General features: G+C 45.6%; 1 protein-coding gene across 5 annotated transcripts in view; it reads right to left on the bottom strand.

The window, feature by feature from the left end:
- Positions 1–15,435, bottom strand: part of ASB2 (ankyrin repeat and SOCS box containing 2) — a 42,793-nt gene that overhangs the window by 21,409 nt on the left and 5,949 nt on the right. For 3 of the 5 annotated variants that reach the window (XM_075926665.1, XM_075926662.1, XM_075926667.1), the window contains 5 exons: positions 12,239–12,526; positions 10,411–10,503; positions 7,349–7,515; positions 4,448–4,603; positions 2,334–2,579 (listed from right to left, as the gene is read on the bottom strand). In XM_075926665.1, the coding sequence (XP_075782780.1) occupies positions 2,334–2,579; positions 4,448–4,603; positions 7,349–7,515; positions 10,411–10,503; positions 12,239–12,526 (950 nt within the window). Of the gene's footprint in view, positions 1–2,333; positions 2,580–4,447; positions 4,604–7,348; positions 7,516–10,410; positions 10,504–12,238; positions 12,527–15,435 lie in introns of those variants that run through there. The other 2 variants (XM_075926664.1, XM_075926663.1) reach the window with 1 other exon arrangement.

The following is a 15,435-nucleotide window of genomic DNA, read 5'->3' as shown; positions in this document are numbered from 1 at the left end:
GTGGCTTGGAAAAATTGGACTGTTTTATTGGACTTTTCTCAAAATTGAACTTTAAGGAAATACTAACTATGTAATTGAATTGAACCATAAATCATATTCAAATCAGAGTTTAAAATCATGATGGAGTGACTGATTGGTTTTCAATGTCATATAAATCTGGCTTGTGAAAAATGTGATCTGGAAATCCAGCAATACTTTTTGCTCCATAACAGTCATAACTGTAATCTATATTTTTACAACTAGATGTATTTCTTTTGAGGTTTTTCTATTCTTCAGTGCTGTTTCGCTCTTATTTCATCAATATAAATCTATATGCTGGGCAGCCACAAGGTTCGGTTTACATGCTTCATGAAGTGGTAGAAATATGCTTTGAAACCCTTCCCTACCACCAACACCGATAAACTTATTTAGTGCTGTTCAGCTGCATAGTGATTTACAAACACCTCCTCGTTTATCCTCCTGGTACTCTTATGAAATGGGAATAGTGACTACTGGGGTCACTTCACACTTTACCCCTTCTGTAAAATGGGGATAATGAGAATGAGATGACCAGCCCCAATGCAGGAACCTAAGTGCAGAAGGTACAAGAAGCCTCCTTCCCTCTGTACCACTTGCTAAAGGGTTGGGACAAAAATCACATAGATTTCAAGAACTGATCCTGCACAAGCCACTCAAAAAGGGGTGCAGAAGGGGGGAACCAGGCTACGGTCCCTCCTACCATTTCCTCAGCCAACAGATCTGGCTGTCCGAGCAAAAGAGTGTATACTCTTAGGCTACGTCTAGACTGGCCCCTTCTCCGGAAGAGGCATGCAAAGCAGGCAAGTCAGAATAGGGAAATCCGCGGGGGATTTAAATAAACATGGCCGCTGCTTTTTTTCCGGCTTGGGGAAAAGCCGGAAAAGAGCGTCTAGACTGGCGCGATCCTCCGGAATAAAGCCCTTTTCCGGAGGATCTCTTATTCCTACTTGGGGAAAAGCCGGAAAAAAAGCAGCGGCCATGTTTATTTAAATCCCGTGGGGGATATTTAAATCCCCCGCGGATTTCCCTATTCTGACTTGCCTGCTTTGCATGCCTCTTCCGGAGAAGGGGCCAGTCTAGACGTAGCCTTACAGATAGACTGTACTGCACTTTCTCTGCATGATGCAGAGCTCTAGGAGGCTTTGTGTCCCCCATTTCTCCCACTGGAGTCCTCCACAACTTCTACTCGGGGCTCTAGCTAAAAGTTACTATATAGAGAGCCTCCGTGAACTATCCTATGCTACAAGAGGGAGCCCCTCAAGCATAGAAATACAGTGCTTCTTGAGTATCTTCCTTGTGACCTTCTGAGAGACAAGGAGAGTGAAGCAATATCTTTTTTTTTTCAGAAGTTGGTCCAATAAAGGATATTACCTCACCCACTTCGTCGCTGTAATATTCTGACATAGCGAAAACAGCACAGCATACTGTGAAATTTCAACACTATGGGAAACAGGATACGGTGATACAATATTTGCCCGAGGCCTAGCTTACTGAATGTTCGTGAGCAGATTCTGTTTGGCTAACATTGTACCCTAACCTTACTCCTATCTTTCCCTGTATGTGAGCTTTTCTTCTGTAACTAGATTTTTAGGATACACATGTACAGTGACAGTAATGAAAGCCTTTGGCTACATCTAGACTGGCATGATTTTCCGCAAATGCTTTCAATGGAAAAGTTTTCCGTTAAAAGCATTTTCGGAACAGAGCATCTAGATTGGCACGGATGCTTTTCCGCAAAAGCACTTTTTGCGGAAAAGCGTCTGTGCCAATCTAGACGCGCTTTTGCTCAAAAAAGCCCCGATCGCCATTTTCATGATCGGGGCTTTTTTCCACAAAACAAATCTGAGCTGTCTACACAGGCCCTTTTGCGCAAAATGCACTGATTTCTTACATGAGATCGTCAGTGTTCTTGCGGAAATTCAAGCGGCCAGTGTAGACAGCTGGCAAGTTTTTCTGCAAAAGCACATGCTTTTGCGGAAAAACTTGCCAGTCTAGACACAGCCTTTGTGTGCTCATTACCACACAAACTAAGGGCACCAAATTGCTTCTAACTTGGGTGTCCACTGATGCTGAAGGAGCACAATCATTCTACACCTTTATTCTAATCAGCAATACCCTCTGCTTCAGGCCCTTCTGACTTATGTTGGACTGTTCTTGCTGGAAGCTTCCATGGGAGCACCAAGTGTTCACCAGCTCTGAAAACGAGGCCTCATTTCCTCTTGTCTACTGACAAACTGAGCCATCCAAAATGAGTGGATACTTTTGAATAGTTAGGCCATAACATATATGCAAATGTACGGTACCCCTGTACTCACCACACTTAGCAAGGTACCGCAAAGCATCTAACTGCCCACTCTCGGCAGCCACAAATAAAGAGGTGATCCCATATGTATTCTTGCTTTCAATCTTGGCTCCCCCTTTCACCAGAATATCGATTATTTCTATGTCATTGCGAGAGACGGCCTCGTGGAGAGCAGTCCATCCCCGATTGCACCGGTGGTTTGCGTCGGCATTGTACTGCACCAGCATCTTTACAGCTTCGACGTTTTTGCGTTCACAGGCTGTTTCAACAAAAGGCAGGTCATTGAGGCCAAACTTTTTAAGAGATCTCTAACTCAGGGTGCCTGAGTTCTGCACTCAGAACCTGAGGTATCTAGAATCACAGGCAGCAAACGCAGGCACTGGCTTTTTCCTTGCCCCAAGGATGTTCAAGACCAGCTCTGCCGCATCCTCACCTCCACACTGTTCCTTCCCCCAGGCCTCTAACCCTGCTTTGCCTGTTTCTATGCTACTCTCTCCTGCCTTGGTTCTTCCTGCCTACTTCCATCCTCTCCCCAGATCGCACCCCATCCCCTCTCTTCCACCTCCCTCCCAGGGCCTCTGGCACACTTTGGAACAGCTGATCCATGGTGTATGGCGGTGCTGGGAGGAAGGGGGATGAGTTGAGTAGCGGTGCCACCAGCTAGCCAGAGACACCGGGAGTAAGGAGAAGGTGGCTGCTGGTGAAGTATTGTACCTCTTTTATATTTACTGAAAAGCGAAAGAGCTCCTTTAAATCTAGTAGCTTATTTTGGACCAGATTTTCAAAATCAGGTGTTTCAAGTTGGGTGTTCATAAATCCAGGCATTCAAAGATAATGGCCACTTTTAAAAATTTGGGCCTATATATTTAAACCTAGCCAGAGCACTAGGAAGAGTACCATGGGCCCTAGATAGAGAACTAGAAAGAGTACTGTGGGGAACCATCCATTGACAGGGATGATCTAAGACAGGAGTGTGCAATAATTTTTTATGGGGGGCCATGCCAGTATTTTGGAAAGTGGTCAGGGACCACTCTTCCATGATATTAATGGTGGAGATGCAGGGCCTGGGATGGAGGTTGGATGTAAAAGGGAGCTTAGGGTAAGGGACAGGGTTGAGGAGGGAGACTGGAGTCTGGGAGGGAGTTGGGATGAAGCAGGCAGTTGTGACCTAGGGCAGGGGACTGGAGTGCAGGGTTTGGGATGTGACCTAGAGTAGAAGGGAATTGTGATCTGGGGCAGGAGATATCTGGAAGGGGGTATGGGTGTAAGAGGGGGACAGGACAGAGGGTTTTGTGTATATTGAGTGGGGGTTGGAGCAGGGAGGGGCTGGGGTGCCAGAAGCAGGCTGTGGCCAAGAGACTTACCTGCCAGCTGCCAACCTAGCCTGCCTACCTGCAGAGCTAAGGCTTGCAGAGCTTAAAACATTTCCCAGTCAGCCAACCTGCCTGCTTGCCTAGCCATGAATAACTGAGCCAAGGAGATGGGGGAAGGTGCATCTTGACTGCCTGTTATTCCAAAAAGCAGCTCCCACTGGCTGGTTTCTGGACAGTTTTCTGGACAGAAACCAGCCAATGGGATTGTGCTGGGGGCGAGGCAGTGCCTGAAACTTTCCCCCTCCCCTCCAGTTTTAAAACAGAAATGGAGCCCTACAGCTGCGTTTCTACACAGCATGTGGGGCTGTGGGACAAGAAAGGGAGCCTGCCTCTGGGAGGCCAGATCTGGTGGCTTGGGGGGCTGTATTTTGCCCAGCCATTATCTAAAAGATCTTTTCCTTCTCCAAATTCTGATTCCATGGATTTTGTGTGGTCTTGCTGAATCAAGTGTTCTCCACACAAAGAAACAATGTAGCATATTCGGGATACCTTATAACTTTTTTGCATATCAGTATACACCTGTTGTGATAACTCCTGTACATTTGTGCCTGTGCCCACACTAAAAGTGAATGACTGACATGTTCTCAGTTATTTTTGCTCTGATATCCAATAGGTATTCAGAATATTTTATTTAAAAAGACACATACAAACTCACAGAGAAACAACATGGGCTTCACCTTTCGTGGTGCTGAGCACCTGCCACTCCAGTTGAAATCTGGGGGGCCTCAGCACCTCAAAAAGTCGGGCCATTTACCTTTATAGAGTGGAGTCTCTCTGGACCTGTTTGCAATATCAGGCTCAGCCCCAGCTTGCAGCAAAAGAAGCAGACAGTCCAGGTTTCCCCTGTTCGTGGCTATGTACAGTGCTGTCTCTTCCTGAAGCGTACGCTGATCAGTGGTTCCAGGGTATGCTAATGAGATGTCATTGTTCCATTGTTAGTAAGGCATATAGAATATGTTGTCTAACTCTGAGGCTGTCAACACTCTTGCTAATCATTTTGGGCCAGGGAAGATCTAGGTGTACTTGGTCCTATTACAGTGTGAAGAAGACAGTCTAGATGACTTGAGGTCCCTTCCAGCCCCATATTCCTATGATTATTTCAAACATGAAACACCAAATGCTAAGAATTACCCAAGGACTGTCTGAAAAACTCTCTGATAAGAAGCATTTTTAAAAAGAGGACAATACATATTGCTCCAGATAGTAACGCTGCTGTAACCAATGCATTAGAAATCAATGCTGCAGTAAAATTGCACCAGTGAGTTTGCTGACACACTGAAGTGCTTTTATCTACACTGCTGGCCTAAATCTAGACAGTTGTAGCAATACATGCTGGCTAACACTCAGCCTAAGAGGTGATGCATTACCAGGTTATCAATAAGAGACACTTTATCACACTGATGGAGAAATTAGCCAGCATGGAGCTCAAGAAGAACACAACAATCAAGCCCTGTGAAGTGCAGATCACGTACAGATGAGGATTCAAAGTTCAGGACTTAGGACTGCCTGTGTCATGGGATAAAGTGAAACACCAAATCCAAACACCCCTGAACTTTGAGGGTTTGGCCATGGAGCCAAATCTGGATGCAATGCCATGACTCTGATCCACCTCAGCAATTAAAGAGGGCAGAGATTATGGGCTAGACCAAGCATCCACAGCCTTTTCAAACCACAGAGCCAAACTACCTCAAAATTCAGAACAAGTGGTCAACAAAGAGCCATGTAAGAAAGTCCATTTGTAAGACTGAAAATATACAACTTAATATTATTGATAATTGACATAATGATTAACAATAGCATAAATGAAATGTACTCACAGACTTTACTTAATGAGACTTCTGCTGCTGCATCTTTTCACACATTTCTTTGAAGTTTACATCATAACTGGTCAAATCCAGCTTCATGCATGTACTCAGGATGTCTTCTGTCAATCTTATGGCAGGGGATGTGGGGGCACAAGAGTCAGGGTTGGAGTGCATGAGGGGCTCATGGAGGGGGGTTGAGGTCTGTGATGGACTCAGGGCACAATGTTGGGGTGTGGGGCATGCAGGAGTATTATTGCAGGGTGCTGGGGATGTGGAAGTGCAGGAGTCTGAAGATGTCGGGGTTAGAGGGGCTCATGGCAGGGGGTTCAGGTGTATGATGGGGTCAGGGTTGGGGTGTGGAGGGTGCAGGAGTGTTATGATGCTGTGGCCAGATGGCGGCTGGGCCCCAATTGGGGGGTTGTTGGCCAGGCTTAATTTTTAAAGAAAGTAAAATATTATGCCCAACACAAAAGGTTTCAACATTGTCTTTATTTATGGTGGGGGTGGGGAACCTTTTTGGGGTCAGGGACCATGGAGTTTGGGTGAAGGAGGCAATTGTGATCCAAGGTACAGGACTGGGGTACACTTGTGACCCACGGCAAGGGTTTGGGTAGTGACCTAAGGCAGGGGAGGATTGTGATCTCAGGCAGAGGGTTGGGGTGCAGTGTGTGGGAGGGGGTATGGGCTCAGGAGGGTTTGAGTTATGTGGAGGAGGGGGGTAAGAGTGTAGGGGCAGAGAGCCATGGGGGAGGGAGAGGCACCCAAAGCAGTGTTCCTACTGACAATGGGTGTGCAGCATGCCCTTTGCTTTGACATCCAGGAGCATGGTGTTTGGATCCATGTGTTCTGATACCAAAAACCTATGCATTACATTTTATTTTCTGAATCACTTTAACCCTTTTAAATCGTTCAGTGTCCCCTCACCTCATATAAAGAAAGCCATGGTAGGTTGAGAAACTCCTGTAGATTGACTATAAAATAGGTTACAGAAAAATAGGTTGGCCACTAACTTAGGTTAAAATGTCCCAAATGTAGATTGACTACAGCTACTGGTGATTCAAAAAGCAATTGAGTATCTGCTCTCCAATGGGAACTTGAACCCAACAGCCCCATTATTAACTACAGTATTAGCAAACAGAGGCAAAGCCAGATTTTCAGCAGGAGTACATTGGTGTAGATAAAAGCACTTCAGCGTGTCACAAACTCACTGGCATGATTTTACTGCAGCATTGATTCTCTGGAGTAACATTTATTTACACCAGCTGAGGATCTAGACCACTATTTCATACCGTAAGAAACCTGGCAAGCCAACATGGACCCAGAATAGCACAGCTATCTCTCAGCACTTAGGATCTTAGCTGTTATTTATAGCGTACAGATGGCAAACTGCTTATTCAAATGGGGTGAAATTCATACACGTGAATAAAGGGTCTTTTTGCCTGGAACTGAATGAAGGCTGGTGTGATATACTGAAATACTGAAATCTCTGTTAAAACTTTGAGATTTCAGGATTTTTCCTCTTCCTGCTTGCAATCTAGGGGACTCTATAGGGAAGTGTGAGATCTTGGCCTAGCAGCACTCAGTCTGCAGCCAGCTAGCCTATGTTAAGGTGGAGTCAGTTGTGGCTCTCTTTTTCTGGGAGCAGCCTGCTTTGTCCCCCTCTAATTTTTGGTTCTTGTGTGTTATCTAAGAAATAAAGTAGTGGTACAGTGCAACCTTTCAGCATGAGTATTTATCTGTCTCAGTGTGAATGCCATGAACATAACTTGGGGTATTTATATTTCCTTCCTACAGGCTGATATTTTTAGTTTCCCTTTCCATTTGTAATCAGTTGTTTTTATTTTACTAACCTCTTTGCAACATTTTCAGGCAGCCTTCTTGGCCATAATAGGCAGCTTCATGCAGTGGTAGCCATCCATCCTTGTTCGGCTTGGAAAGGTTCTTCCCTGATTTCATCATGTTGAGCAGGGCACTTTCATTTCCTTCCTTGATTGCTGCCACTACAGGATCCAGCTCTCTTTAAAACAGTGTTGAAAATCAATTACATATTGCAGCATTACAGTAAAGCCTTTTACAGCATCAACCAAGAAGCTCTGAGAAAGCCTAGGGCCCACTTGTGCAAACGAAAATGGTAAGATTTTGGTGTCTTTGGGGTACACTGGCTGCAGTTGACACTAGCTGTGATTTCCTCTAAAACAGTGGTTCCTAATCTGGGGTGCATGCACCCCCTGGGGGTGCGAGATGCCCTTTCTGGGGGTGCAAGACATGCCAGATTTTTATTATATATCTTAGGTTTAAAGAACTGACCTACTTCAATGATTTTTAATAAGGGGTGCGAGAACATATTTTGAGAACCAAAGGGGTGCAGGCTGCAGTAAGGTTAAGAACCACTGCTCTAAAAGATGACTTGGGATGATCAAACCTGTTCAGAAATCTCTTTCCAATGCTTTACTCCAAACTCCCACCTAACTTGCACCAAACTTTTCTGAGGTTTGAACAAGTTTGCTTAACTGTGTGCAAGAAATGAGCCTAGAAGTAGAAATGTTGAAGTACAATGAGGGATTGGTTCTTGTGGTGTTTCTGAAAAGCAGAAAGTGCTGGGAAGCTCACAAAAGGGCCTGTTCTGGGAAGATAGCTGGTCCAATTTCTAAGAAGTCAGTGATGTAGTTGAGAACAGCACTGGAACTTTTTGTGTGGTTATCTGAACTCACCTCCCCTGGAATAAAGGGGTGGGAAAAAAGCTGTCTGCCCCAATGGAACTCAGAGTGCCACACAATAAGGACGAGGAATGCTCAGCTTCAGCTTAGGCACAAAAATAAGTGGCCTGATCTTGAGAAGAATTTAACAAGTTGGATGTTTAGTTCCTTTGCAAATTAGTCTGTAGGTGTCACAATAGGAGATTCTGAGCACTGAACAGCTGTGAAAAACTGGTTCTTTTTTACGTATCTACATAGTATCTCTTGAAAATGTGCCCCTTAGCTCTTTAGAAAATCCCTAACGGCATTCCCTGAAAACCCTGCATTCGAGTGAGTAGTCTTCATTCCCATGAGTAGTTCTTTGAGTAAAATCTACTCGTGTGAGTATGGCGAATGCTGGACCAGGCCCTCATTGCTTTAGACAAGCAAACACTATGGCAGCACAAAAAGTTAAACAAGTGTCTCACTGGAGCCCTTGTGTGATTGGCCTGCAGCCCAGCTGGCCAGTATAAAAAATAAATTCTCTGCTTGGATTCTGTCAGAAACATGACAACTCTGCAGCAGGAGCATGGAAGGACCCAGGCAGGGTTTTTTTTTTAATCTGACTTTTGCAAGCTGCTCAGAACTGTTACTGCACCTCAAAGACAAGGAGCAGGTGGCTGAATTCCCACAGCAAGACCAGTGCGGGATGGGGTCAATTCTGGGTAATCCTGAGCAGACTGGCAGGAGCACAAATGGTGCGGGAAGCATCTTTTCTTCCCAGCCACTCATTCAGCCTCTAGAAAGAATGATGATATTGGTTCCCTTCGAGCGAATGGAGGCTTGAAAGGGCGTGGCCATCTTAACTGGGGGTATAACCAAGGCTCCCACCCAGTCACATTCCTGCTAGCACCCAGAAGCAGGTGGGCAGGGTAATATAGGTTGCGCCTTTCTGCACTGAGCACTCTCCCCAAGGGTATGTCTACACTACCCCGCTAGTTCGAACTAGCGGGGTAATGTAGGCATACCGCACTTGCAAATGAAGCCCGGGATTTGAATTTCCCGGGCTTCATTTGCATAAGCGGGGAGCCGCCATTTTTAAAACCCCGCTGGTTCGAACCCCGTGCAGCGCGGCTATACGGGGCTCGAACTAGGTAGTTCGGACTAGGCTTCCTATTCTGAACTACCTGTACACCTCGTGGAAGCCTAGTCCGAACTACCTAGTTCGAGCCCCGTGTAGCCGCGCTGCACGGGGTTCGAACCAGCGGGGTTTTAAAAATGGCGGCTCCCCGCTTATGCAAATGAAGCCCGGGAAATTCAAATCCCGGGCTTCATTTGCAAGTGCGGTATGCCTACATTACCCCGCTAGTTCGAACTAGGAGGGTAGTGTAGACATACCCCAACACACCCTCCCAGGCTTGTGCGTAGGCAGCAGAGCTAAATGCAGACAGCATACAGGGGTTCCCACCCTTCTGAGCACTTACGCAGGCATATGGTCACAGTTTCACTTTCCCTATCTGAGCTCTCTAACTATCCAGCAGCTTCCCCAAAAGTAGCTGTACTCAGACAAGCTGGTTTCTCTCTTGCACAAGGAAGAAGCCCAGCCTGCAATGGCAGCTTCCCCCTGTGGGTAAGAGCCACAGCCTGTGAGGAGGAGCACCATGGCCCCTCTTGATAGTGTGGGAACAGATATGTTCCCCTGCACTGTACAGCTGAGGCTTACGGGGTCCTGGTGTCATTGGCCAAATGCACTGATAAGCATCAGGCATCTTCACTCAGATCTGCTGCCCCTTGACGTGTTTATGTTCTGTTTTCCAGGCTTGAACTCTTAACTCCATACAGATACGGTTAAAAATAACACCTGCCTGACTCTGTTACGATTGTGACAGAGAAGCCAGTGTGTATAAATAAACCACAACACACACCTCCCTTTTCTGCTCTCTTTCCTTCCATCTCAGTGCTGCTGAAGGATCCACAGGTGGCCAGACATACATAGAAAAATGTAGGGCTGAATTGCCCAGGAATTTCTTGGGGGGAAGAGGCAGGGAGCAGGCAAGCAGGCAGGCAGGGTGGAAAAGGGAGGAAATCAATAAGATTCCCTCCAGCAGTTCTATACATTCCTCCTGACACACATAACGCCACCACCCCCGCCTCCCAACAGCCTGCAGCTGGCTAGTGAGGGCAGACAGACAACACGGCTAGCTTGGAGCAAGACACAGTGAAACGGAGACACTTACACAGGCTGGGGGGTGATGAACAGGCTGCCATCGTATCTCCGTCTGACCCCCCGAGATGACCCCGGAGCTTGGCCTCCAGCCTGGGCTGCCAACCTGGAGTAGTGATGGCAGGAATGAAACAAAGAGAAATACTTTGAGTAGGAGAAGCAGGTCATATCCGGGCCCCTGGGTAAAGGCAGGAGCCGAAAGAGACAGAGAGAGAGAAGGAGCCTGCTGCTTGGGCTTTGAATGAAAGCAGATGGCCACGGCTTGCTCTGTGCAGAACTCAGCTGCTCTCTCAGCTCTGGATTATTTTTGGCCCACTGAGGAAGTGTCAGGGGATTTGAATGACCATATAAGACAACAGTGAGGTTAATCCCCCCCTCCCCCCCCCCCACACTGCACTGGAGGAAGATGCAGAGCTAGATGACATTCTTCACCTCAAGGAGAGTCTGAGAGCACAGTCAGATGAGGAAGCCTGGTGAGGGGTGGAAACAGGGTCACGAGCACTGTGCATTCAGGAACAGGCTTCATGCTGAACTTTATCCAAGGACTGCAGAGGGTCCTGGGCTGGCTGAAAACCTGGGGCCACAAATCTTCCATACCAGCCATCATAGGTGTGCCCTTGCAGAGCAGGGGAGCCCTAAGCTGCTGTGCTCAGGTGGAGACGGGAGGGCACCAAACAATATGCAAGGCAGCAGATGGCTCTCCTGTTCTAAAATCAGCAGGTGGCAAGGGATCCTTAGAGTACAGGGCCAGATCTGACAGATCTGCCCGTAACCAGTCCCATATCAGATCTCCATCTCATACCATATGATAAACAACATGCCTGGTGGAGATACTTCTGTATGGTACCTATTTGGTGAAGTACCTCCACCACATCTTGCAATACTACCGTCATCAGGATAAAATCCTGGCTCTAATGAAATCAATGGACATTTTGCCATTGACTTTAACAGTGACAAGATTTCACTCTGTATCTATAAAAGACTCATTCCACTCATCACATTGTTTGAGGGTCTGCAATAAATGTGTTATCATAAGATTACAATTAGAGCTGTCAAAAATGCACACAATATTTATCTATAAATTGTTGTTCTTTTGCAGGGTTTGAAATGCACCTTTTTATCATCATTTTTGTGGAATTATTTAATGAGCTTTTTTCCTCTTTTTTTTGAGAATGTTTCATTTTTAAAAATGAAAGCCAAGTATGTTTGCATTCTGAAATGGCAGGTTCCTGTAACTCACTGTGGGCTGCTTAAGCAGTGGCACTGAGCGTGACACTGTGTGGTACGTCTGGAGTTATTCTGGTGTACATGAGCTCACTCACAATGTGCACCTAAGTAAACAAAACTGATACTTTTTGACACCTCAGTATTGATTATATTCAAATATTTTATATACATAGTGACCTTAGCCCTATGATTTCTTTTGTCTATGGGTGGAGAATCAGAACCATTCTACATTTTTTCATAAAAATCCCGCAAGCTTCCCTTGAATAGAACTAACTTGGGACAGCGCACGATTCTCTGTGAAGCAATGCCACTGTCACCTGACTGAGAACTCATTAGGTAAGAAAAGGTTGCAGGACTGGTCTAGTTTACTGCACAGACATTAGTGGACATTCTGGCTCAAGTTCTAATGTAATGGACCATGATGTAATGCCGGAATAACGCCACTGACGCTAGTGGAATTACCCCAGTGCTACTGCAATGGAAACGAGATCAGAATTTTAAACAAATTACAAGCTTAACTATTCAAGGAGTTTCAGTGCTGTTCTGTAAAGATGGGAAGAAAACAATTTTTCAGTGTGGGCTTTATGAAGGTCCAAGCTCACTCACACACTCACCTGTGCCAAGGACTAAGCTGGTATGGCGGATTATGAGAGCAAGGGCGATTCATCGTGGGTGGCTCTCCAGGGGTTGTCATGACAGATTTCTGATGACTCTGGGCAGCTGACTGACCTGAGGGATCCTCTGTCAGACTCTGTTCTATGGCCAGTTGAATAAGCTCATCTTCAGTCATGCTGCTGTACAGACTGTACTCCTCCTGTCCTATTGTTTGTCTTTGGGCATTGGCTGGGGCAGTAATTTTTGTAGCCATCCTCTGCTTGCCTAGCACCAGGAATAAGAAGAAACTGCAAAAATTAAAATCTTGAAAATGTGCATGAGGAGAAAACACATTTTAACAAATCCTCTAGAATCAACATTTAAACGTAATGGGCCGGAGTTCTTTTTTTTTCTGTTTTTGCCCTTTTATAATAATTGAACCTCCTGCTAAATGAGAGAAGTGACTAGTGAGTAAGAGAGGCTCTTCTCCACTTCCTTCAGGTTAGGGCACTTCTGGGTAATAAGAGATAGTGGAAATCCGCCAGGGGATTAAAAGGATACTGTCAGGTTAAAAATGAATCAGAGAAAACATTCACACGTCCCCATCTGTCTTACTCATACTACCCTTTGATTATTGAAAATGAAAGTTGATGGGCCAGATCACCACCCGACGGTATAAAGCAAGATAACTGTTGATTTCAAATTAGTTAGTCCCATTTGCACTAGTTGAGGATCTGGCCTGACATGCCCTCTTCGCTCTTTACACTCTTAATGAGGTCAGCGGGAACAGCAAAAAGTGTCTCGTTAGTTTCATGCTTAAAAGAAGGTTACAGGAAGTGGGAGAAACCCAAGGAGCTGGCTGCTCAGAGGAAGTAATGCACAAGGCTGAAAAAGCAAACAGACCGTTAATGCTGCTACTCCAGTGCAAATAACTTTTCTAGCAATGGGGTTTCTAATTGGGAAACAAGAGCCAGCTGCAATTGTGCCAAAAGGGTGCTCTGGGTTGCTGAAAAGCTGATGAGTCCCTATTTCTTGTACTGAAGGTAACCAGTACAGATCTCCATCAGCTCTTCAGGATCCACAAGAGCCTCTCATGAGGGCTATTATGTGTCAGCCATTCAGCCCAATGGTTGAATCCTTTTTTATGTGCTCTCTTTGCTGTCCTATTGAAACTGACATTTGCCAAGTATTGATCATGCTGCCATAAGCAAAATAATGGGGCCCTCAAGATTGCTGTGAGGAGAGACATTTGTAAACATAAGAACCACCATATTGGGTCAGACCAAAGGTCCATCTAGTCCACTATCCTGTCTTCTGGCTCTGGCCAACACTAGGTGCCCCCAGAGGGAGTGAACAGGTAATCATCAATGATCCCCTCCCCTTTTAACCCATTCCCACCCCTGACAAACAGAGGCTAGGGACACCATTCCTACCCATCCTGGCTAATAGACATTGATGGACCTACCATCCATGAATTTATCTAGTTCTTTTTTTAACCCTATTAAAATCCTGGTCTTCAGAACATCCTCTGGTAAGGAGTTCCACAGGTTGGCAGTGTGCTGAATGAAGTACTTCCTTTTGTTTGTTTTAAACCTGCTACCTAATAATTTCATTTAGTGTCCCCTAGTTCTTCAACTAAAGCTGTATGCAAGATCTCATAGAAGAGTATAGCCTGGGTTCTTGGGAGAGATGTCAGGTGCTGACAGTCCTGTAGCATTTCTACTGTGCTATGCACACAGGACAATGCCTACCCCTCTTGTCCCAGAGTCTCTGTTTCACACACAAACACTGCAGAGAGCCACATAACCTTTTGTTCCTCTAGACCACCTTTCATCCCCAATCAGTGACGTATCACTATGATCCCAGGAGCCTAAAATGTTTCATGTTCCAGCTATAGAATGCTACCAGTGCGCTAAACAACCTTCACAGTCTTTGTCTGTAGGGCAGAGGAGCTAGCCCCAATGCTTGTCTTTATAGTGGCCAAGGGATGCACCCAAGGCTAGAAAGACAGTCTCCAGATTTCCTTTGAGAGGTGGGATATTTTCTTCTGATTTCTGCTAAAGAAAAAAAAACCCAGTGAAACTGTCTTTGAAGCTCTTAAGGAAAATTTCAGAGCCTCAGTAAATCCTACCAAAGCAAGGAAATGTGGATTTAAGGATTCACTTATGCTGCTGTGCAAAGTTCCACTTGGTATATAACACAGACGTGCTGCCTGCACTGATCTCAGACTCCAAACAACACAGGAGCAAAAGAGGGAGAGGGCAGACATGAGAGTAGTAACCCTTGATGGTGTGATGCTGGGAGTGGTAATCTGACTCTTGAGGCTGTAGTCTGCAGCAGTTGCCTAAGTAAAAGTTTGGTACTTTATTGTTGTCTTCAGGAATAGCTGGCAGTGACAGCCTTAGGCCGGTGCTCTGGCCCCTGTGCAGCTAAGAGATCTGGGTCAAGTCGCTAAACAGCTGGTAGCTCCAGGAATGGACCCTTTCTCAGCCGCTCTGTTACCTATCCATGCTTTGATATTAGTGCCACAGACAAGACAAGCACCATGACACAGAGATTTTCCCAATGGATTTCTTAGCCACTGGGTTGGTAGAACTCCTGGCATGTTGCTCAGCTGATTTACACCCCATCATCCACTGTGCTTGCCTGGTAGCTGATGGCTGTGTGCTGTGGATGTATGGAAATCACATGGCCTGCCTGCACATGGCAAAGTAACTGATGGAGTTTTGGATGATAGAAAGCCTCATACAACCCAGATATAAAGTAATTTTTTAGTGTCTAACTATTCCTTTTTCTTTTGTTACATCACCTGTAGAGTGTGTAACAGGGAACCCATGAGATCATGAATTTTGAGATTATTCTTATTTTGTCTCTTGCATCTTCTTTGTGGGTTAAACAATTCCACCCACTTACAATAAACCCAAATCCATATTGGTACTCTCCACTTAGCTAAATATTATGACAAGAGTCCCATCGAGTGCAGAAACAACAGTGTTGGCAGTGACTCCACCGCTGACTCATCCTGCAGAAAGAAATGGTATGCGGCCCAAAATAGAGAGGGTTTTTTAAATAATAAATCATGTTTCTCTTATCTAATTTTCAGGACCAAGGATGAGAGAGCCAAAGCCAAATTCCTGGCTTCTAAGGATTTTCAGAGAGGCCCAAAGTAACAGAAAGCAGTGGACATTCTGGTTCCTGATCAGCAAGAGCCCAGATT

This window comes from Pelodiscus sinensis, chromosome 4 (genome assembly GCF_049634645.1).
Source record: "Pelodiscus sinensis isolate JC-2024 chromosome 4, ASM4963464v1, whole genome shotgun sequence".
Classification (NCBI taxonomy): Eukaryota; Metazoa; Chordata; order Testudines; family Trionychidae; genus Pelodiscus; species Pelodiscus sinensis.
The sequence above is the reverse complement of the archived record's forward strand: the minus strand, read 5'-3'. Positions and strand labels throughout refer to the sequence as shown.